Source organism: Capricornis sumatraensis, chromosome 9 (genome assembly GCF_032405125.1).
Source record: "Capricornis sumatraensis isolate serow.1 chromosome 9, serow.2, whole genome shotgun sequence".
In the NCBI taxonomy this organism is placed as follows: domain Eukaryota; kingdom Metazoa; phylum Chordata; class Mammalia; order Artiodactyla; family Bovidae; genus Capricornis; species Capricornis sumatraensis.
Genome location: NC_091077.1, coordinates 47,983,265 through 48,007,763, shown reverse-complemented (window position 1 = coordinate 48,007,763; position 24,499 = coordinate 47,983,265). Strand labels below are relative to the sequence as shown.

At 40.9% G+C, this 24,499-nt stretch overlaps 1 protein-coding gene across 1 annotated transcript in view; it reads left to right on the top strand.

Moving 5' to 3' along the window:
* The window catches only part of SPOCK1 (SPARC (osteonectin), cwcv and kazal like domains proteoglycan 1), a 583,263-nt gene that overhangs the window by 547,415 nt on the left and 11,349 nt on the right, over positions 1-24,499 (top strand). Inside the window, exons 6-8 of the mRNA XM_068980383.1 lie at positions 3,505-3,621; positions 14,758-14,979; positions 23,007-23,069. Coding sequence (XP_068836484.1) covers positions 3,505-3,621; positions 14,758-14,979; positions 23,007-23,069 — 402 coding nt within the window. The remainder of the gene's footprint in view (positions 1-3,504; positions 3,622-14,757; positions 14,980-23,006; positions 23,070-24,499) is intronic.

Here is a 24,499-nt window from a genome sequence, read left to right as displayed (position 1 = left end):
TGTGGGAGGCACCCGACAGGGCCCCTATTTCTGGAGCATTAATCCTCTCCTGCCTTTTTCAGGGGCTATAAGAGGCACCTTAAAAGGCAAGCACTTTTCTCCCACAGGAGACAGGCTGCATTGTGGCTAGAATACCGAATCTGAGCAAATAGCTCTCTGTGTGCCATCGTCTTTGATTATTTTTTTCCTCTGGGACATATCTGGCCCCAGGCAGACTGTGCCTGACTTGCTCCTTATAAGGACTGTTCAGTTGAGGACACTAAGCATGAATAGGGCCCAGTAATTGAATGCCTCCTATCTCCATTTCAGCTTCTGATCTCTCTCTACCCAGGCCAGTGCCATCCTGCTTGAGGACTTCTCCCTGAGCGACAGGTTTGTTCCTTTAAGACTCCAGTCCCTGACTCGATCAGCCACCCAAAGTCTGCATACTTTGAGAAGCTGGTGGGAAATCCAGTCTTCTCAAGATATAGGTTACCTGCACATCTGTCAGGGTTTAGTTATACATGACTAATTCATCCTGCAGCATGAGATGGGGATTCATTTCCTTTGCAAGTTGACTTGGCAATTTTCTCCGTTCAAAGAACATTTAGAATAGACAGTGTACATGGCAATCAGGAAGAAATAGATGCTATTAATTTTCCATTTGCAAACTTGAGATTGACTATAGAGCCTACATCCCATTCTCCTTGGAAAAACAGATCACAGCCTCTCCTGTTTAGAGCTGTGCAAAGTCCGAAAAGTTAGAAAAAAAGAGCCTTCTATTCTCCAGAGGCTCTGAATTGTGGCTGTTGTTAGTGGAGGCTTCTCCCAAGGGTTGGTACCGGTACCTGGCAGAGATGAGCATCACCACTGTCAGCACAAGTTCCTCCTCCTTTCTGTGCACGTGGCTCAACACGGGATGCTGGTCCCCAGCTTGAGTGAGCATGTGATCTCCTTCCTCAGCTCATTGCTGAGGAATGAAGGGAAGGGCTAGAGGCACAGGCTTACATGTCAGGATATCATAATGGACCTGCGAAAGCTGGAAATCCCAAAGGTGGCTAGCTTCATCCAGTTCTCATTAGACAATGTTCTGCCACACTGGAAATACTGTGTGTATCTGTGTTGTCCCACATGGAGTCATTCACTAGCCACATATGACTACTGAGCAACTTGGAATGGGATGGGTGCAAATGAAGAACTAAATTTTAACTTTTATTTCATTTTCATCAATTTAAATGGAAATTGTCACATGTGGCTCACAGCAACTCTACTGGATAGCAGAGGTATCTGTGTGTGTAGCAGAGGTATCTAACCAGTTTAGCACAGAGGTGTGCCGAAGCCAGTTGTGTGGCCAAAGCCAATTGTGTTTAGCTATATTTGTCTCTGGGGCTTCCCAGGTGGTGCTAGTGGTAAAAAACCTGTCTGCCAGTGCAGGAAACATAAACACACAGGTTCAATCCCTGGGTCGGGAAGAGCCCCTGGAGAAGGGCATGGCAACCCACCCCAGTATTCTTGCCTGGGAAATCCCATAGACATAGGAGCCTGGTAGTCTATAGTCCATAGTTTTGCAGAGTTGAATATGACTGAAGCAACTTAGCTAGTATATTTGTCTTACTGGTTTTCTGAATGCTGTGACAGTTGCTCTACCCTTACCTATATATCATCAATTTTAAAATAAAAATAATAGTAGAGGTAATAAAAATCATAGCTGGCACATGCTGAGTAATTACTATATACCAGGTGTTTTCCTCAGCATGCTACATACCTTGTCTATTTTATAGTCACATAATGATGCCTTGAGTTTATGGGTATGATGAAACAGAGGCGCTGAGGGGTTAAGTGGCTGGTTTGAGTCACCCAGCATGTCAGTGGTCGAGCCGGGATTTACACCAGGCAGCGATATTCCAGAGCTCAAATACTCTGCTGCCTCTCCAGACAGTCCTCAGTGCTGTTTCCTGGCTGGTGTTTTCAGATACAATCATGTTCTAGTTGTTGGAAGCCAGGTGTTGTCTTGAGGTCATTAGCAACCTGGGTATAAGCAATGGTTACACATTCCATGCTTTACAGAGTTCAGCTGTGGCTCCTGGCTGGAAGGAAGGCAGCAGCTAGACATGAGCACACTCAGGTTGCATAGACTTCGCCTGGGTCTGCTTACCACCTCACCTCAAGTGGAGAGCAAGAGAGTCCTTTCCTGCCTGAGGTTTAGGAAGTTGGGCTGTGTTCTCCATCAAGTACTGAATCCCAAGCTCATGAAAGAGGGGCTCTCCTAAATTCAGTCAGGTAAACAGGAGGAGAGGCTCTGCCTAGTATTGTTGTCTTCTGGAGAGGATTCACCCCTTGGCAGGGCAGATGGGGGCTGATGGCCTCAGCCGAGTGAAGGCTGGATGGGAGTCTGAGTGAGACCCACAGGTCATTTATCACTGCCCGTGTGCCTTCTGGTGGAGAGCCTGGGTGTTCGCTGGGGTCCCTCTGCATTGACAAATTCTAGACTTCATCTGCATCTTGCAGCACCGTGAGACATTCAGAATGCAGCTCTGTGTCATAATGGTGACTTGCTTGGCTTTTAGAATTTGGGAAAAGTGACAGTGGTGGGCTTCACTTTTTCTTCACTGAGACTTTATCTCCTTGGGTCTCTAATTCCTGTCCCTCCTGATGCAAACTGCTAAATGCAGTGCTGGATGTTCTGCCTCTTGCTAGCGGCCCACTGCCTGGACCCTTTGTCAGGATTCTCAGGAGCTAGAATTAGGGTAAAATCAGGCAGCAAGGGAAAGTCAGCTCCCTTCTCTGTGCCACTGTCCCTCCTTTGGGGATTCCTCTCCTCCAGTCTTAGTTCTCACTGAGACTGTCAGATAGCCTGCACCTATCCATCCAGCATCTGGAGTTTCTTGTTCTCAGAAGGAGTGTTCATTTAATTTTCTCTGTCATACTGTAAAAGATGAGCTGGTTAGTTAAAGATGGGCTGCAAAAAAGGACTCTTTCAGGGATGAGACATCCATCTGTCCGTAAGGGAAATTCAAATCAGTCTGTCCAAAGCCTGGCAAAATATGCCATACTCAGAAACCCACATGTGAGCTGATGCAAAATTGAAAGTTGCTCATACTGGGGTCTTTTTATATCCCAGGCTGCCTTTCCGTAAGAGCATTGGCTATCCCTAAGTATTTATCTCTTGGCATGAGTTCAGTGGAAAATGTGATCTTCTCTGGTAAACTGCAATAGCAAGTTTGATCAGGTTAGCAAAAGGACCCATAGCAGCTTTTGGAGGCTGGTACATGATGCTAAGATCACCCAGCTTGCTTTCAGAGAGCAGAGGCAGTCCACGTTCAGGTTTGCATAGCGCTGCTTGCCTGGGAGTCTCGGCTCTCACTTTGTTACACTCTTTACCTGTGAAGGCAACATCTTTGGGGCATTTTCACAATGGGGTAAGGAGTTACATCCTGGTTGGAGAGAGAGTTCTGTTTGGAGCATTGCTTGTTGAGGGGAGAGAGCCCACAGACTTAATGTTTCTTCCATCTGCTTTTTCTCCAGCCTGCACGGACAAGGAGTTGAGAAACCTTGCTTCCCGACTCAAGGACTGGTTTGGAGCCCTTCATGAGGATGCAAACAGGGTCATCAAGCCCACCAGCTCTGAAACAGCCCAAGGCAGTAAGACACTTTACTTTTGCTAGTTTTTTTCATTTTAAACACCACATTTCCTCAGTTACTGATATTGATTGACCACCCTGAGATGCTGTTGTTAAAAGAAACACTAAGTTAAATGTACACAATGACTTGAAACACACTGCAGTTTCAGAAATATTAAAATATTAGAGGACAAGGAAATGCCATAGAATCAAGAAAATACAACCATTTAATTTTTAAAATTATTTATTTTACTTAACAATATTGTATTGGTTTTGCCATACATTGACTTGAATCCACCATGAGTGTACATGTGTTCCCCATCCTGAACCCAACTCCTACCTCCCTCCCCATACCATCCCTCTGGGTCATACCAGTACACCAGCCCTGAGCATCGTGTATCATGCATCCAACCTGGACTGGTGATTCATTTCACATATGATATTTTATGTTTCAGTGCCATTCTCCCATATCATCCCACCCTCACCCTCTCCCACAGAGTCCAAAAGACTGTTGTATACATCTGTGTCTCTTTTGCTGTTTCACATATAGGGTTATCATTACCATCTTTCTAAATTCCATATATACGCATTAGTATACTGTATTGGTGTTTTTCTTTTTGGCTTACTTCACTGTATAATAGGCTCCAGTTTCATCCACCTCATTAGAACTTATTCAAATGTATTCTTTTTAATGGCTGAGTAATATTCCGTTGAGTATATGTACCACAGCTTTCTTATCCATTCGTCTGCCAATGGACATCTAGGTTGCTTCCATGTCCTGGCTATTATAAACAGTGTTGCGATGAACATTGGGGTACACATGTCTCTCTTGATTCTGGCTTCCTTGGTGTGTATGCCCAGCAATGGGATTGCTGGGTTGTATGGCAATTCTATTTCCAGTTTTTTTTAAGGAATCTCCACACTGTTCTCCATAGTGGCTGTATTAGTTTGCATTCCCACCAACAGTGTAAGAGGGTTCCCTTTTCTCCACACCCTCTCCAGCATTTATTGCTTATATACTTTTGGAAGCAGCCATTCTGACTGGTGTGAAATGGTACCTCATTATGGTTTTGATTTGCATTTCTTTGATAATGAGTGATGTTGAGCATCTTTTCATGTGTTTGTTAGCCATCTGTATGTCTTCTTTGGAGAAATGTCTGTTTAATTCTTTAGCCCACTTTTTGATTGGGTCTTTTATTTTTCTGAAATTCAGCTGCAGGAGTTGCTTGTATATTTTTGACATTAATTCTTTGTCCATTGCTTTGTTTGCTATTATTTTCTCTCATTCTGAAGGCTGTCTTTTCACCTTGCTTATAGTTTCTCTTGTTGTGCAGAAGCTTTTAATTTTAATTAGGTCCCATTTGTTTATTTTTGCTTTTATTTCCAATATTCTGGGAGATGGGTCATAGAGGATCCTGCTGTGATTTATGTCAGACAGCATTTTGCCTATGTTTTCCTCTAGGAGTTTAATAGTTTCTGGTCTTATGTTTAGATCTTTAATCCATTTTGAGTTTATTTTTGTGTATGATGTTAGAAAGTATTAGTTTTATTCTTTTACAAGTAGTTGACCAGTTGTCCCAGCACCACTTGTTAAAGAGATTGTCTTTTCCCCATTGTATATTTGTGCCTACTTTGTCAAAGATAAGGTGACCATAGGTGTGTGGATTTATCTCTGGGATTTCTATTTTGTTCCATTGATCTATATTTCTGTCTTTGTGCCAGTACCATACTGTCTTGATGACTGTGGCTTTGTAGTAGAGACTGAAGTCAGGCAGGTTGATTCCTCCAGTTCCATTCTTCTTTCTCAGGATTGCTTTGGCTATTCGAGGTTTTTTGTATTTCCATACAAATTGTGAAATTATTTGTTCTAGTTCTCTGAAAAATACTGTTGGTAGCTTGATAGGAATTGCATTGAATCTGTAGATTGTGTTGGGTAGTATACTCATTTTCACTATATTGATTCTTCCAATCCATGAACACGGTATATTTCTCCATGTATTTGTGTCCTCTTTGATTTCTTTCATCAGTGTTTTATAGTTTTCTATATATAGATCTATTGTGTCTTTAGGTAGATATATTCCTAAGTATTTTATTCTTTTCATTGCAATGGTGAATGGAATCGTTTCCTTAATTTATCTTTCTTTTTTCTCATTGTTAGTGTATAGGAATGCAAGAGATTTCTCTGTGTTGTTTTTATATCCTGCCACTTTACTATATTCATTGACTAGCTCTAGTAATTTTCTGGTGGAGTTTTTAAGGTTTTCTATGTAAAGGATCATGTTATCTGCAAACAGCAAGAGTTTTACTTCTTTTCCAATCTGGATTCCCTTTATTTCTTTTTCTGCTCTGATTGCTGTGGCCAAAACTTCCAAAACTATATTGGATAGTAGTGGTGAGAATGAGCACCCTTGTCTTGTTCCTGACTTAGGGGAAATGCTTTCAATTTTTCACCTTTGAGGATAATGTTTGCTGAGGGTTTGTCATATATAGCTTTTATTATGTTGAGGTATGTTCCTTCTATTCCTGCTTTCCGGAGGGTTTTTATCATAAATGAATGTTGAATTTTGTCAAAGGCTTTCTCTGCACCTATTGAGATAATCATATGTTTTTTTATTTTTCAATTTGTTAATGTGGTGTATTACATTGATTGATTTCCAGATATTGAAGAATCTTTGCATCCCTGGGATAAAGCCCACTTGGTCATGATGTATGATCTTTTTAATATGTTGTTGGATTCTGTTTGCTAGAATTTTCTTAAGGATTTTTGCATCTATGTTCATCAGTGATATTGGCCTGTAGTTTTCTTTTTTTGTGGCATCTTTGTCAGGTTTTGGTATTAGTGAGATGGTGGCCTCATAGAACGAGTTTGGAAGTTTACTTTCCTCTGCAATTTTCTGGAAGAGTTTGAGTAGGATAGGTGTTAATTCTTCCTTAAATTTTTGGTAGAATTCAGCTGTGAAGCCATCTGGTCCTGGGCTTTTGTTTGTTGGAAGATTTCTGATTATGTTTCAATTTCCGTGCTTGTGATGGGTTTGTTAAGATTTTCTATTTCTTCCAGTTCAGTTCTGGAAAGTTGTACTTTTCTAAGAATTTGTCTATTTCTTCCAAGTTGTCCATTTTACTTGCAAATAGTTGCTGATAGTAGTCTCTTATGATCTTTTGTATTTCTGTGTTGTCTGTTGTGATCTCTCCATTTTCATTTCTAATTTTATTGATTTGATTTTTCTCCCTTTGTTTCTTGATGAGTCTGGCTAATATTGGTTTGTCAACTTTATTTATCCTCTCAAAGAACCAGCTTTTGGCTTTGTTGATTTTTGCTATGGTCTCTTTTGTTTCTTTTACATTGATTTCTGCCCTAATTTTTAAGATTTCCTTCCTTCTACTGAGCCTGGGGCTCATAATTTCTTCCTTTTCAAGTTGCTTTAGGTGTAGAGTTTTTCTTATTTCTTGAGGTAAGCCTGTATTGCTATGAACCTTCCCCTTAGTACTGCTTTTACAGTGTCCCATGGGTTTTGGGCTGTTGTGTTTTCATTTTCATTCATTTCTATGAATATATTGATTTCTTTTTTGATTTCTTCGGTGATTTGTTGGTTATTCAGCAGCATGTTGTTCAGCTTCCATATGTTGGGATTTTTAATAGTTTTTCTCCTGTAATTGACATCTAATCTTACTGCACTGTGGCCAGAAAAGATGCTTGGAATGATTTCAATTTTTTTTTGAATTTACCAAGGCTAGATTTATGGCCCCAAATGTGATCTATCCTGGAGAAGTTTCCATGTGCGCTTGAGAAAAAGGTGGAATTCATTGTTTAGGGGTGAAATGTCCTATAGATATCAATTAGATCTAACTGGTCTATTGTATCATTTAAAGTTAGTGTTTCCTTGTTATTTTCTGTTTAGTTGATCTATCCATAGGTGTGAGTGGGGCATTAAAGTCTCTCACTATTATTGTGTTATTGTTAATTTCCCTTTTCATACTTGTTAGCATTTGTCTTACATATTGTGGTGCTCCTATGTTGGGTGCATATATACTTATGATTGTTATATCTTCTTCTTGGATTGATCCTTTGATCATTATGTAGTGTCCATCTTTGTCTCTTTTCACAGCCTTTCTTTTAAAGTCTATTTTATCTGATATGAGTATTGCTACTCCTGCTTTTGGTTTCTATTTGCATGGAATATCTTTTTCCAGACCTTCACTTTCAGTCTGTATGTGTACCTTCTTTTGAAGTGGGTCTCTTGTTCAGTTCAGTTCAGTCCCTCAGTTGTGTCCGACTCTTTGTGACCCCATGAATCGCAGCACGCCAGGCCTCCCTGTCCATCACCAACCCCCGGAGTTCACTCAGACTCACGTCCATCGAGTCAGTGATGCCATCCAGCCATCTCATCCTCTGTCGTCCCCTTCTCTTCCTGCCCCCAATCCCTCCCAGCATCAGAGTCTTTTCCAATGAGTCAACTCTTCGCATGAGGTGGCCAAAGTACTGGAGTTTCAGCCTCAGCATCATTCTCTCCAAAGAAATCCCAGGGCTGATCTCCTTCAGAATGGACTGGTTGGATCTCCTTGCAGTCCAAGGGACTCTCAGGAGTCTTCTCCAGCACCACAGTTGAAAAGCATCAATTCTTCAGCACTCACCTTTCTTCACAGTCCAACTCTCACATCCATACATGATCACTGGAAAAACCATAGCTTTGACTAGATGGACCTTTGTTGGCAAAGTAATATCTCTGCTTTTGAATATGCTATCTAGGTTGGTCATAACTTTTCTTCCAAGGAGTAAGCGTCTTTTAATTTCATGGCTGCAGTCACCAAGTGCAGTATTTTGGAGCCCAGAAAAATAAAGTTAGCCACTGTTTCCACTGTGTCCCCATCTGTCTGCCATGAAGTGACGGGACTGGGTGCCATGATCTTAGTTCTCTCAATGTTGAGCTTTAAGCCAGCTTTTTCACTCTCCTCTTTCACTTTCATCAAGAGGCTCTTTAGCTCTTCTTCACTTTCGGCCATAAGGGTGCTGTCGTCTGCATATCTGAGGGTATTGATATTTCTCCCGGCAATCTTGATTCCAGCTTGTGCTTCTTCCAGCCCAGTGTTTCTCATGATGTACTCTGCACATAAGTTAAGACAACATATATAGGGGTCTTGTTTAATTTTTTTAAATTGGGTTGCAAAGTTATCTAGTATTTAATACTGATTTTTAGGAAATACATTTAAGTACATATAAAGATACAAAAACCAGACTATCATGTATAAAATAGATAGGCAGTAATATACAACACAGGGATTTATAGCCATTTTCTTATAATAACCTAGAATGGAGTATAATCTGCAGAAACACTATGCTGTACACCTGAAACTAATACAATATTGTAAATCACCTATTCTTCAATTAAAAGACCATCCCCAAAAAAAGAAATGCAAAAAGACAAAATGGTTGTCTGAGGAGGCCTTACAAATAGCTAAGAAGAGAAGCAAAAGGCAAAGGAGTAAAGGAAAGATATATACCCATCTGAATGCAGAGTTCCAAAGAATAGCAAAGAGAGATAAGAAAGCCTTTCTAGTGACCAGTGCAAAGAAATAGAGGAAAACAATAGAATGAGAAAGACTAGAGATATCTTCAAGAAAACTAGAGATATCAAGGGAACATTTCATGCAAAGATGGGCTTGATAAAGGACAAAAAAGTATGGACCTAACAGAAGCAGAAGATATTAAGAGGTGGCAAGAATACATAGAAGAACTATACAAAAAAGATCTTTATGACCCAGATAACCACGATAGTGTGATCACCTACCTAGAGCCAGACCACCTGGAATGCAAAGTTAAGTGGGCCTTAGGATGCATCACTATGAACAAAGGTAGTGGAAGTGGTGGAATTCCAGTGGAGCTATTTCAAATCCTGAAAGATGATGCAGTGAAAGTGCTACACTCAATATGCCAGCAAATTTGGAAAACTCAGCAGTGGCTGCAGGAGTGGAAAAGGTCAGTTTTCATTCCAATCCCAAACAAAGGCAATGCCAAAGAATGCTCAAACTACCACACAATTGTACTCATCTCACACACTAGCGAAGTAATGTTCAAAATTCTCCAAGCCAGGCTTCAAAAGTATGTGAACCATGAACTTCCAGATGTTCAAGCTGGATTTAGAAAAGGCAGAGGAACCAGAGATCAAATTGCCAACATCCGTTGGATCACTAAAAAAGCAAGAGAATTCCAGAAAAATATCTACTTTTGCTTTATTGACTACGCCAAATCCTTTGACTATGTGGATCATAACAAACTGTGGAAAATTCTTCAAGAGATGGGAATACCAGACCACCTGACCTGCCTCTTGAGAAATCTGAATGCAGGTCAAGAAGCAACAGTTAGAACTGGACATGGAACAACAGACTGGTCCAAATTGGGGAGTATCTCAAGGCTGTATATTGTCACCCTGCTTATTTAACTTATGTGCAGAGTACATCATGAGAAACGCACGTGACTTAGCAGCAGTAGCAGCAGGTTGGTCATAGCTTTCCTCCCAAGGAGCAAATATCTTTGAATTTCATGGCTGCAGTCACCATGTGCAGTGATTTTGGAGCCCCCCAAAATAAAGTCTCTCACTGTTTCCATTGTTTCCGTATGTGCACAGTGGGAAGCTTTTCCCAGGGATCTTCGAGGAGTGGCTGAGCCACTGGGCTTTCTGTACAACCTTTCAATGAAGAGCAGATTGATATGAAAGAGCTGCTTCTCATAGCCTCCAGTTTCAGGAGACTCCTTCTGCTGACAGCCAGTGAGCCTGCAAAATGCCTGCCCTTGGCCACAAGCAAATTGAGTCCCTGAAGAGGTTTTTAGGTGTGATGTTCTGAAACAGTTGGAGTGCAGGGATATAAAGGAATGACAGTGGGTTCGTCCATGAGGCACAGGAGGGAGAGATATTGTCAGCCCAGGAGTTCTGAAGGGGAAACCATGCAACCCTAGAAGTCCCATGAGTTTGGGGTCAACCAACCAGAAGGGCTAGTCTGTTCCCCCTGCATCCCTGGATAGCAGATGCAGATGCCTCTCTTTTAGAGCCTTCCAAATAGGTGTGGGTGGGCTTGACCTTAGCCTACTGCCCAACCAGTTTAGCACTTCTTTTTGGTGCTCAGTAAGCAATATTAAAATTTCCCAAAATCCTGGGATGGAGACATGATCCTGGGATGCCAGCAGTTGCTGTTCCAGACTTAGCCCTAAAATGGGGAATTGGGCTCTGGCCCAAAAAGCCATGAAGAGGAAGGACCAAAGGTGGTCAGCAATCATGTTCATAAATGGGTTTACTAGTCCTTCCTTTTCCACAGCTTTAGACCTTAAAGCAGCAATTGAAATGGAAAGACTGACATGATAGCTAGTTAGTACAGTGGAAAAAATGACTTAGCAAATTAAGAACAACTCAGATCTCACCAACCAATCAGACAACAACAGAGAAATGAAGGATACCGCATTACATTGGACTGTCATGTTTCCTTTGGCTCTCCTTGACTCACTCACATTTTTGAGAGATCAAGAAAGTATTACTAAAAACTGTAAGTCTGAAGAGGTGTGGCTAACATTTTTACAAAACAGCTGAAGAAAATGAGAAACTGATATACAGAGAAGTTCAGTAACTTGCCCTTGCACATCACTGACCTGAATTCAGTGTCAAGCAATACAATTTTCAGTTCACTTAAATTTTGTTCCTTTTATTCTTCCTTCTTTGAACTTACTACTTGTTCATTGCCATTTCTTTTAAGAATGACTATAAGAACCAATCATAGAATTTTGTGAATATGGAGAAGACAGGCACAAAGACACTGGACATACACTGCAGTGTATAGATTGTACAGTGGATGTACACTGGACTATATACTTAATATACACTACACTGGACAGACACTGGACTGTACACTAGGTGTACACTGGGTGTACATTGAATTGTACACTATACACTAGACACACTGGTGTACACTGGACATACACTGGAAAATACAGTAGGCATACTGATGTACACTGGACATACACTGGACTGTACATTGCACAGTGGGAAGTGCCCTTGGACTGTACACCAGGTGTACACTGGACTGTACACCAGACGTGCATTTGAACTGTACACCAGATGTGTCCAGCTGTGCATTTGGGCTATGTGCCAACTCTGTCCAGCTGTGTGCTAGATGTGTCCAGCTGTGTGCCAGATGTGTCCAGCTGTATTCCAGATGTGTCCAGCTGTATTCCAGCTGTGTTCCAGCTGTGTCCAGATGTGTTCCAGATGTGTGCCAGCTGTGTTCCAGCTGTAGTCCAGATGTGTGCTAGATGTGTCCAGCTATGTTCCAGCTGTATTCCAGATGTGTTCCAGCTGTGTGCCAGATGTGTTCCAGCTGTAGTCCAGATGTGTTCCAGCTGTGTGCCAGATGTGTTCCAGCTGTAGTCCAGATGTGTGCTAGATGTGTCCAGCTATGTTCCAGCTGTATTCCAGATGTGTTCCAGCTGTGTTCCAGCTGTATTCCAGATGTGTTCCAGCTGTGTGCCAGATGTGTTCCAGCTGTGTGCCAGATGTGTTCCAGCTGTAGTCCAGATGTGTGCTAGATGTGTCCAGCTATGTTCCAGCTGTAGTCCAGATGTGTTCCAGCTGTGTGCCAGATGTGTTCCAGATGTGTCCAGATGTGCATTTGGGCTGTATGCCAATTGTGTCCAGATATGGCCAACTGTGTGCCAGCTATGCACCAGATGTGCCCTAGATGTGTGCTGGACTGTACACTACTGTACACTGGACTGTACACCACTGTATACAGTACATACTGTATGTACACTGGACATATATTGGATGTACACTGGACTGTGCACTACTATACACTGGACTGTGAAGAAATTTAAACAAGTACCAGCATGATGTTTGATATATCATGAACACACATCCTTTGAACATATATATGCAAATGGCCAGGTCTAATGATGTCAGGATTTAGTTTCTTCTGATTGTTCCTTGAGGTCTAGATAACATTAGTCTGTTTTCAATTTCAAGATGCCAAAAAAGTTTAAAGATCAACTTGCTTACATTTTATTACAACCAAAGAGTGAGTGATTCTAAATTATATAATGTATAGCTCAAAAACAAAAAACAAACCCCCCACAACTGAACTTAGCATAGATGTACATTTTTTTTTTACCATGATTCATGTTTTCCAAGAAGAAAATTTGGTGACAAACATTTGTAAAGAAGTTCTCAGAGTTCTTGGAACACTAAAAAATAAAATTTCCCTTTCCTATGTATTAAAATGGTAATATCTTCTAACATGGATGAATATCACATAAATTATTCTATACAAAAGTGTGTAGCCATTTAGTGTCAGAGTAAATTATCTTCCTTTATTCAGTTGCCCCTGAGGACATCATCAACATAGAGATTGTCCAGTCATGACCTTCAGTCAAAGAAGAGGCCAGATTATGTTCCATAGTATTTCTTCTTGAGAAGGGGTATTTTTCTAAGATGTGTTTTAAGATATCAAAAAGAATAAATTTAAAAATGGAAGGATTTTTATATTGGAAGGGGCTAAACTTTGCAACAGCTAGACAACATCTCTCAACAAATTCCATTGGGCGCTTCCTGTATGCCTCTACAGGCTGAGTCTATGAAGGAAACAAGACAGTATTTGCTGTCAAGTAACTAAGAGTCTAATTTACAGGTACTGAAAATGGGAGGGAAGCATAGGCTTCCATGAGAGCTCAGAGGAGGAGCTGTAACAGTTTACTGACCTCTGGACAGTGAAGACTCTTTTGTAAAGACACTGCTTTAAAGGGTGGGCATGCTTTGTTCTGTCCTATATCGTGCTGGCTAAGCAGGGGGTTCCTGCTGAGACACAAAGAATCCAATGACAGGCTAGGTAAGAACCCTAGAGGGACAATCAACACCATCAGAAGCCTCACTGACAGTTACTCTGTCACCCCTTGCATTGCTCATCCCTCAGCTTAGCACCCAAACCTACTGGATGTCCTCAGGGTAGGAGGATCCCATGTCATGCAAGGCAGAAGCAGCCCTAGAAGAGGAGGGACCAAGAATATAGACTCAAGGTTGGGCCACCTGGGCTTGAATCTCAGCCCCACAGCTGTATGACCTTGAATAGGTAACTTAAACCTTGAGCTTAAAAAAAAAATCTTTAGAGAGGATAAAGCATCATTTCATAAGCTGTTAGAAGGATTCAGTGAGATAATCAACTATAAAATGCTTAGAAGAGTGCCTTAAGTACCACAAAAGTGAACTATTTTCATAATTTTCTCAGGAAAATAAAACCAGTCTTAGAAATCCAGATTATGGAATAATTTGAAATGGCCTGGTGGTTTTGATTCTGAAAGAAAGATGAGTTTTAGATGTGGGGCACATCTTCTCTGGGGCTTGTCTACAGTAGACTTAATATCCCCAGTGTTAAGCCAAGCGTCATTATTTGAGTACATATAGTTTCCATTGTAGAAACAATTCTTTAAGAAAACTACCCCTCCTCCCCATCCCTGGGAAATAAGAAAGAAATGATTGTCTGAGTCAATTTGGATTCCATATCATTTATCTCTTGAGGGGATTGCAGAAAAAAAAAAAGGAGAACAGAGGCAGGTATCTGGCTTGTTTTCCCATTAATGTTCAGACTTTGGGATTGAACAGTCCTTTGAGATATAATCACTGCTTCTGGATTGTGCCACCTAGTTTCATTTCACTGCCATCCTTTTTACAATAGGTTCTTTTGGTTTTTCAAATAATTTTTCCTCAATATAAAAGCATAGTTTGCAGTATTATCCATTAGTCCTCTTACTCACCATGTTTGTACTCTTCTTTTCAGGTATCCTTTATTTTAAGCAAGTCTCATAAATTCCTATTTATGAATTTCTAGTATCTTTGTATAGATAGAATCTATACTCTATATACATGAAAACTCCTATTTATATAACAGATAAATTAGCACTGGGGATTTGTTCCTGTTAGAACACATTTTCCTCAAATGCTGACTTCCATTTTAGTGCATTTTAAATTGTTTCATTTAAAAACCAACCACCACCACATATTCTGGTAGAAGGCTGCTGAGAATATACCTGGGGAGGGGGTGGGCCCTGGGGCACCCTTTGGGACAGAAAGCTGGGAAGCCAGCAGGGCAGGAGAGAGCAGGCTGAGACATGTCCTTTCCATCACAGGGTTTGACACCAGTATCCTGCCCATCTGCAAGGACTCCCTGGGCTGGATGTTCAACAAGTTGGATATGAACTATGACCTCCTGCTTGACCACTCAGAGATCAACGCCATCTACCTGGATAAGTACGAGCCCTGTATCAAGCCTCTCTTCAATTCCTGTGACTCCTTCAAGGATGGCAAGCTCTCTAACAATGAGTGGTGCTACTGCTTCCAGAAGCCTGGAGGTAAGGCAGGAGGGAAGTGGGGTCCAGTGGCCATGCTGGGTAGGGAAGGCCCATCTATCATGCACTGGGGAGACAGACAGGAGCAGGAGGCAGAAAAACACAGCTGGAGAATAACACATTCCTCCATCAGATGGCATGCTGAAAGGCTCATTTCTCTTAATTGATCTCCACTTTCAGCATGGTAGAGAAAACCCAAGAACATAATCAAGGAATGTGTTATTCCAGTCCTCCTTTTAGGAAAATCTTTTACCATTTGTGCCTTAGCTTTTCCACCTGTAAAGTGGGTGTAGAAACCTGTTACATAATTTCCAAGGTCAGTGTAAGATTCTTCATGTCTTTATTTTTTACAGATTAGGTTCTTGTGTGTTTGCTTTTAGTAGGGACTCTCTCTATACAAAGATATTAGAATTGTTCTAGTCATATGTATTGCAAATAGTTTATTTTTTTCCCCAATTATGACTTTGTGTGTTTTTCCTAAGAAGAAATTTTAAGTTTTAAGATAGTCAAATTTTTCTGTCTATATTTTAGGGATTCTTAGAACCTATGCAGCTTATGTTAAGCTTACATAGGCATTTCCCACTGTGATATAGTAAAACAATTTCCTTTTGTTTTCTTTAGTCCTTTTGTGGGTTTTTTTTTTTAATTGAAATCTCTTATCATTTTAGTTTTTTGTGTGTATAGTCAAGCAGGGTCCCTATCCTTGGAGATGGCTCACTACTTGCCCACTTGTCATTTATTGACAGCCCATCTTTCCCATACTAATTTGAAATGCTTCCTCTATCATTTATACAACTCCTGTATGTTCTATGTATATCTATTTCTGGGTGCTCTGCCCTATTAATTGACATGTTTTATTATTTCATGATCTGTTCTCTCCTCCCCTTCATGGATCACGCCTTATCATGGCAAAGGGACTTGCATCACTCAATGAAGCCGTGAGCCATGCCATGCAGGGCCACCCACGATGGCTGGGTCATACTGAAGAGTTTTGACAAAACACGATCCATTCCAGGAGGAAATGGCAATCCATTCCAGTATTCTTGCCTAGGGAACCCCGTGGATAGTATGAAAAGGCAAAAAGATATGAGCCCCCCAGGTCAGAAGGTGTTCAATATGCCACTGCAAAAGACCAGAGGGAAATTACTAACAGCTCCAGAAAGAATGAAGCAGCTGGGCCAAAGCAGAAACAAATGCTGAGTATGGGTGTGTCTGGTGGTAAAAGTAAAGTCTGATGCTGTAAAAAATAATATTGCATAGGAAACTGGAATGTTAGGCCCATGAATCAAGGTGAATTGGAGGTGGCCAAGCAGGAGAGACTGAACATTGACATTTTAGGAATCAGTAAACTAAAATGGACAGGAGTGGGCAAATTTAATACTGTTATGGGCAAGAATCCCTTAGAAGAAATGGAGCAGTCTGCATAGTCCATAAGAGTTCAAAATGCAGTACTTCGATGCAACTTCAAAGACAGAATGATCTTGATCCCATTCCAAGGCAAACCATTGAACATCACAAAAACCCAAATCTATGCTCAAAATTCAGCAATATGTGAACCATGAACTTCCAGATGTTCAAGCTGGTTTTAGAGAAGGCAGAGGAACCAGAGATCAAATTGCCATCATCTGCTGGATCATTGAAAAAGCAAGAGAGTTTCAGAAAAACATCTATTTCTGCTTTATTGACTATGCCAAAGCCTTTGACTGTGTGGATCACAATAAACTGTGGAAAATTCTGAAAGAGATGGGAATACCAGACCACCTGATCTGCCTCTTGAGAAACCTGTGTGCAGATTAGGAAGTAACAGATAGAACTGGAGCTGGAACAACAGACTGGTTCCAAATAGGAAAAGGAGTACGTCAAGACTGTATATTGTCACCCTGCTTATTTAACTTATATGCAGAGTACATCATGAGGAACGCTGGGCTGGAAGAAGCACAAGCTGGAATCAAGATTGCCAGGAGAAATATCAATAACCTCAGATATGCAGATGACACCACCCTTATGGCAGAAAGTGAAGGACTAAAGAGCCTCTTGATGAAAGTGAAAAAGGGGAGTGAAAAAGTCGGCTTAAAGCTCAACATACAGAAAACTAAGATCATGGCATCTGGTCCCGTCACTTCATGGCAAATAGATGGGGAAACAGTGGCTGACTTTATTTTGCTGGGCTCCAAAATCACTGCAGATGGTGATTGCAGCCATGAAATTAAAAGACGCTTATTCCTTGGAAGGAAAGTTATGACGAACCTAGACAGCATATTAAAAAGTAGAGACATTACTTTGTCAATAAACGTCCATCTAGTCAACACTATGGTTTTTCCTGTGGTCATGTATGGATGTGAGAGTTGGACTATAAAGAAAGCTGAGCCACGAAGAATGGATGCTTTTGAACTGTGGTGTTGGAGAGGATTCTTGAGAGTCCCTTGGACTGCAAGGAGATCCAACCAGTCCATCCTAGAGGAGATAAGTCCTGGGTGTTCATTGGAAGGATTGATGTTGAAGCTGAAACTCCAATACTTTGGCCACCTAATGTGAAGAGCTGACTCATTGGAAAAGACCCTGAAGCTGGGAAAGATTGAGGGAAGGGGGAGAAGGGGACAACAGAGGATGAGATGGTTGGATTGCATCACCAACTCAATGGACATGGGTTTGGGTGGACTCCGGGAGTTGGTGATGGACAGGGTAGCCTGGCGTGCTGTGGTTAATGGGGTCACAAAGAGTTGGACACGACTGAGCGACTGAACTGGAACTGGATGCCCAACCCACTGATACCTAAGAAGCTGAAGTTGACCAGTTCTATGAAGATCTACAACATCTTCTACAACTAACACAAAAGAAGATGTCCTTTTCATCATTGGGGATTGCAATGCCAAAGTAGGAAGTCAGCAGATACCCAGAAGAACAGGCAAGTTGGACCTTGGAGTACAAAATTAAGCTGGGCAAAGGCTAACAGAGTGTTGTCGAGAGAATGCACTGGTCATAGCAAACACCTTTTCCCAACAACATAGGAGACAACTTTACACATGGACATTACCAGATGGTCAATAGTGAAATCAGATTGATTATGTTCTTTGCAGCTGAAGATGGAGAAGCTATACAGTCAGCAAAAACAAGACTTGGAGCTGACTGTGGCTCAGATCATCAGCTTCTTATTGAAAAATTTAGGCTTAAATTGAAGAAGGTAGGGAAAACTACTAGGCCATTTAGGTATGATCTAAATCAAATCCCTTATGATTATATAATGGAGGTGATGAATGGATTCAACAGATTTTATCTGGTAGACAGAGTACCTGAAAAACTATGGACAGGTTTGTACCACTGTACAGGAGGCAGTGACCAAAATCATGTCCAAGAAAAAGAAATGTAAGATGGCAAGGTGGTTGTCTAGGAGACTTTACAGATAGTTGAGGAAAGAAGAGAAGCAAAAGTCACGGGAGAAAGGGAAAGATGTACGCAACTGAACGTAGAGTTCCAAAGAACAGCAAGGAGAAAGAAGAAGGCTTTCTTAAATGAACAATGCAAAGAAATAGAGGAAAGCAATATCATCAGGAAGACTGGAAATCCCTTTAAGAAAATTGGAGATATCAAGGGAACATTTCATGCAAGGATGGGAATCAAAAAGGACAGAAATGGTAAGGACCTAACAGAAGCAGAAGAGATTAAGAAGCAATGACAAGAATACACAGAAGAACTTGACAAAAAGGTCTTAATGAACCAGATAACCACGATGATGTGATCACTCACCTAATGCTGGATATCCTGGAGTGTGAAGTCAAGTCAGTCTTAGGAAGCATTGCTGCCAGTAAAGCTAGTGGCAGTGATGGAATTCCAGCTGACTGATTTAAAATACAAAAGTTGATGCTGTTAAAGTGCTGCACACAGCATGTCAGCAAATTTGGAAAACTCAGCAGTGGCCACAGGACTAGAAATGGTCAGTTTTCATTCCAATCCCAAAGAAAGGCATTGCCAAAGAATGATCAATCTACCATATAATTGCACTCATTTCACATGCTAGCAAGGTTATGCTCAAAATCCTTTAAGGTAGGCTTCAACAGTATGTAAACTGAGAATTTCCAAATGTACAAGCTGGGTTTTGAAAAGGCAGAGGAACCAGAGATCAAACTGGCAACATCCATTGGATCATGGAGAAAGCAAGGGAGTTCCAGAAAAACATCTACTTCTGCTTCACTACTTCACGCTTCCCTTGTGGCTCAGCTGATAAAGAATCTGCCTGCTATGTGGGAGACATGGGTTCAGTCCCTGGGTTGGGAAGATCCCCTGGAGAAGGGAAAGGCTACCCACTCCATTATTCTGGCCTAGAGAATTCCATGGACTATATAGTCCATGGGGTTGCAAGAGTCAGGCATGACTGAGCGACGTTTACTGCTTCACTGACTGTGCTGAAGCCTTAGACTGTGTGGATCACAACAAACTGTGGACAATTCTTAAAGAGATAGGAGTACCAGATTACCTTACCTGTTTCCTGAGAAACCTGTATCTTGGTCAGGAAGCAACAGTTAGAACCAGACATGGAACAATGGACTGGTTCAAAATTGGGAAAGGAGTACAACAGGGCTATATATTGTCACTCTGCTTATTTAACTTATATGCAGCATACATCATGAGAAATGCCAGAGTGGATGAATCACAAGCTGGAATCAAGATTGCCAGGAGAAACATCAACCACCTTAGATATGCAGATGATACCCTTCTAATGGCAGAAAATGTAGAGGAACTATTGGTGAGGGTGAAAGAAGACAAAGAAAAAGCTGGCTTGAAACTCAACATTCAAAACACTAAGATCATGGCATCCACTCTCATCACATCATGGCAAATAGAAGTGGAAAAGTAGAAGCAATAACAGATTTTATTTTCTTGGGCTCCAGAATTACTGTGGACAATGACTACAGTCATGAAATTAAAAGATGCTTACTCCTTGGAAGAAAAGCTATGGCAAACCTAGACAGCACACTAAAAAGCAAAGACATCACTTTTCCAACCAAGGTCCGTGTAGTCCAAGCTATAATAGCTTTTCTAGTGGTCATATACAGATGTGAGATTTGGACCATTTAGAAGCCTGTTATTTTTCAGTCACTATGTCCAACTCTTTGCAACGCCATGAACTGCAGCATGCTAGGCCTCCTTGTCCTTCACCATCTCCCAGAGTTTGCTCAAACTCATGTCCATTGAGTTGATGAGGCCATCCAACCATCTCATCCTCTGTTGCCCCCTTCTCCTCCTGCCCTCAATCTTTCCCAGCTTCAGGACCTTTTCCAGTGAGTCAGTCCTTTACATCAGGTGGCCCAAGTATTGCAGCTTCATCTTCAGCATCAGTCCTTCTACTGAATATTCAAGGTTGATTTCCTTAGGGATTGACTAGTTTGACCTCCTTGTTGTTCAAGGGACTCTCAAGAGTCTTTTCCAGTACCGTAATTCTAAAGCATTGATTTTTTGGCCTTCTTTATGGTTCAACTCTCACATCCATACATAACTACTGAAAAAAACATAACTTTGACTTACAGCTTGGTCAGCAAAGTGATATCTCTGCTTTTTAATATGCTGTCTAGGTTTGTCATAGCTTTTTTCTCTAGGAGCAAACATCTTTTAATTTCATGCCTGGAGTCACCATCTGCAGGGATTTTGGGGCCCAAGAAAATAAAATTTGTCACTGTTTCTACATTTTCCCCATCTATTTTCCAAGAAGTTATGGGAGTGGATGCCATGATCTTAGTTTTTTGAATGTTGAGTTTCAAGCCAGTTTTTTCACACTCCTCTTTCACCCTCATCAAGAAGCTCTTTAGTTCCTCTTTGATTTTTGCCATTAGAAAAGAAGTCTGAGCGCCAAAGAATTTATGCTTTCAAATTGTGGTGCTTCAGAAAGCTCTTGAGAGTCCCTTGGAAAGCAAGGAGATCAAACCAGTCAATCCTAAAGGAAATCAACACTGAATATTCATTAGAAAGACTGATGTTGAAGCTAAAGCTCTAATACTTTGGCCACCTGGTACAAAGAGCTGACTCATTAGAAAAGATCCTGATGCTGGGAAAGATTGATGGCAAAAGGAGAAGGGGGCAGCAGATGACATACTTAGATAGCATCAATGACTCAATGGATATGAATGTGCAAACTCAGGGAGATAGTGAAGGACAGGGAAGCCTGGTGAATTGCCATCCATGGGATTGCAAAGAGTTGGACTTAGTGACTGAACAACAACAACCACCACAGCCTCCTACCATTAATCTTTTTATCAGAATTTTCCTGAATATTCTTGTTTTTATGTTTATTGTTATATGTCCTGTAAGTTTGAACTCTTTGAATTTTATAATCAGTTTATTCCGTTAAAAATCTTACTGGTGTTTCTTTAGAATCAGACAAAATTAGAGTTGAGAGCTATATAATATTGACTCCTTTTATCCTAGAATACTGTTTGTTAACCAGTGGAGCTCTAAGTTTTGTTCTCACAGATATACTTCCCTTGTGTTTATTATTGTTGCCAGTGTAAATAAAATCCATTTTTCTCATTTTATTTATGATACTTATTCTGGTTGGCTTCCTTGAATTTTTTAGGCTTGCAGTCATATTATCTGGAAAGAGTGATAATTTTTTCTCTTTTCAATTTTTATACCTCATTTATTTCTCTTTTCTAATCACATCAGCTGGTCATTCCAAATCGATGTTAATAACAGCCATGATTTTTACTTCAATAGGAATGCTTGTAGTGGTTCATCATTAACCGTAATGATAACTTTGGGCTTGAGTTCATAGAGAATCATGTGGTTTTAGCCCCAGAATCCAGGTGGGGGCTGAGTGAGAAGCAACGTCTCAGGTCTAATGATCACCTGGGGGTGTAATATCAGGCCCCTAGAATGAGGTGACTGCTCTAACCTGAGGTATGTAAGTGCCCTGAGAATCAGAATGTTGTGGTCTCTGTGGGAAGACTGTAAGCAAATAGCAGAGCCTCCCAGGGCCATAGCATCTGCAATGGCAGGTCATGGTAAAATTTAAGATTAGTGAGATCCCCCTCCTTTTTGCTTGGAGTGGAAGTCAAAAGGGTACCACGCACTTCCATATGCCCTCCTTAGCCATGTGGCTCCCACTCTATCAGCCCTGCACTTGAGTTTGTTTGTAATGGCATCTGTTTTTTAAATGAAGAAACTTGGAGGCTGAGCACAATAAAGAGACTGGTTCAAAGTATTAATGCTTAGCTAGGAGGTGGCAGAATCCAGAGTTAAGGTCTTATTCTTCTGTACTCACTGCTTCTCTACATCTCTTCTGTACCTTCAGAGCTGTCCTTAGAAACCTATGTTTGACTTTCCTGGGGTAGTGAGTCATGAAGTCAGAAGTAGCCATTGTAATCCTATTTCTATCCTGCAGCAAGACATGGGGTAGATTAAGTTTTTGTCCCAGTCTGTGGATTCAGTACATGTACCCACTAATAACCTTTCATCCTGGTTCTCAGCTCATATAATCTTGGCTGACAGGAGACTTTTTCTTATATGCTCAGTCGCTCAGTCGTGTCCAGTTCTTTGCAACCCCGTGGACTGTAGCCAGCCAGGCTCCTCTGTCCATGGAATATTCTAGGCGAGAATACTGGAGTGGGTTGCCATTTCCTACTCCAGAGGATCTTCTTGACCCAGGGAATGAACCTGAGTGGTCTCTTGTGTGTCCTGTATTGGCACACATATTCTTTACCACCATACCACCTGAGGTGGTAAATATGAGGAAGTAAATAATGAAATCACCCTACTAGACAGTTGATATCTGCTTAAACTGGTGGTGAGAAAAAAGATCCATATACATGCAAATAGCCCCAAATACTATTTTAAGTACCTAGTGGTATACGATGGTTTTTTGTTTTTTTTTAATTAGTAACACTAATGGCCTGAATTTGTTTTGCTGCATAGTAACAGCAGATGGAGTAATTCCACTCCCAGGTGTGTCATTGTCTACATTTCACGTCAAGAGTGAAGCCAATCATTAGACATTATATCCCTTACCATCTGGAAACTGACTTTCATAAATTATTTTTTAGGTCTCCCTTGCCAGAATGAAATGAACAGGATCCAGAAGTTGAGCAAGGGGAAAAGCCTGTTGGGTGAGTACCATTTCTTGCTACTCATTTAAACAACTAATTAAACCATCCGTGTCTCATGTAATATCTAGCACAGCAATGGTTATTCAATTAGGGATCAGTGCTTTGTGAAAGAAATGCCTCATTTTACCCAAGACAAGGTTCTTCTAGGAAGCTGGTAATATGCCACAGGCGACAGGGCATACTCTTGAGGATCAGAGAGCTGGCTGGGAAATGCTACATGCTCCATCAGTTGAAAGAGAGATCAAAAGTAAGCCTAGGACCAGTGGGCAGGTCACCAGAACTGAAATTGAGCACTGTCTTTACTGCTAACTCCTCCCTGATCTTGGATTTTTTTTTTTCTTTCAAGTATGTCCATTAAATGTAGCTCTCAAGTGTTCCAAGTTAAAATGATAAAATCTATAAATTATAGAATTTCCTATATTCCCCAGATCAAGTTGTCCATTCAAGGAGGAAGATGAACTGATTCCCTTCTAAATTTACCAGACAGGGTCTGAGGACTTGAGTGCACTTCGACACATTTCTGTTTCATCTGCGTAATCCCTGGACCCTGTCTCTACATTTCTCCTCTTACCTTTTATCCAAACATTGAGGTGGAAGCTAGTGGGATGTGTGTGTGTGTATTTCCCTGGCATGCACATCTGTGGCTGGCTGTTGAAGGTTCCCTTTTATCCCATACCCTCCTTTCTGCAGCACTCAAGTGTAGTTGTGGTACTCAGACCAGTACTGCTGAAATAATCACAGACACCTCATTTGTTTGCCCAAAAAGAGCCTGCGTTGCTTTCCTTGCTTTTTAAAAAGAGAACTGACAGCCACAACACAATAATTCAGGATTATTCTTGTTAAGCATTCAGGAGCAGGTGCATCTCCTAAACAGCCTGCCATTTCAAGAAGTTATCTCTTTATTTTCTTGAAGGAAATGGGCAAGGTTGTTGCAGATTGTCAAATGGAGATGGTCTGAGAACTTGGGCCATTTCTCTTCATCTGATTTTTGGGTCACCTCAAAGTGGATCTTATTTCTTCCTTCTACTTTTAAAAATTACTTACTTCACTGGCTTGCCTCAGACTTTCCATTTCTGATAACACCCTTTTCAACTACCAAGAACTCAAGAGTTTTGTGATCTGGACATGAGTGTTGGTTCTTCCCTGATATTGAAAGACATAAAAACATCTTTCTGGATCTCTCTTCCATGGGGCTTTCCTCCAGGGCAAGGACTTGTGTTTAATAATCTGATGCTTCCACATGGGAGGTTATTTTGGGTTTTAGTGATGTGCTTAAGAGAACTAATAGTGCTGTTTTTAAAAATTAATTTATTTTGGATATATGGATATCTTCTTACTGCTTCATTAATAATGATATATTTGTAAAGTAATGTGGTCTGAGATAATATGTCTCATCTTTTATTTTCTCCAGTTCATAGGAATAAAAGGCT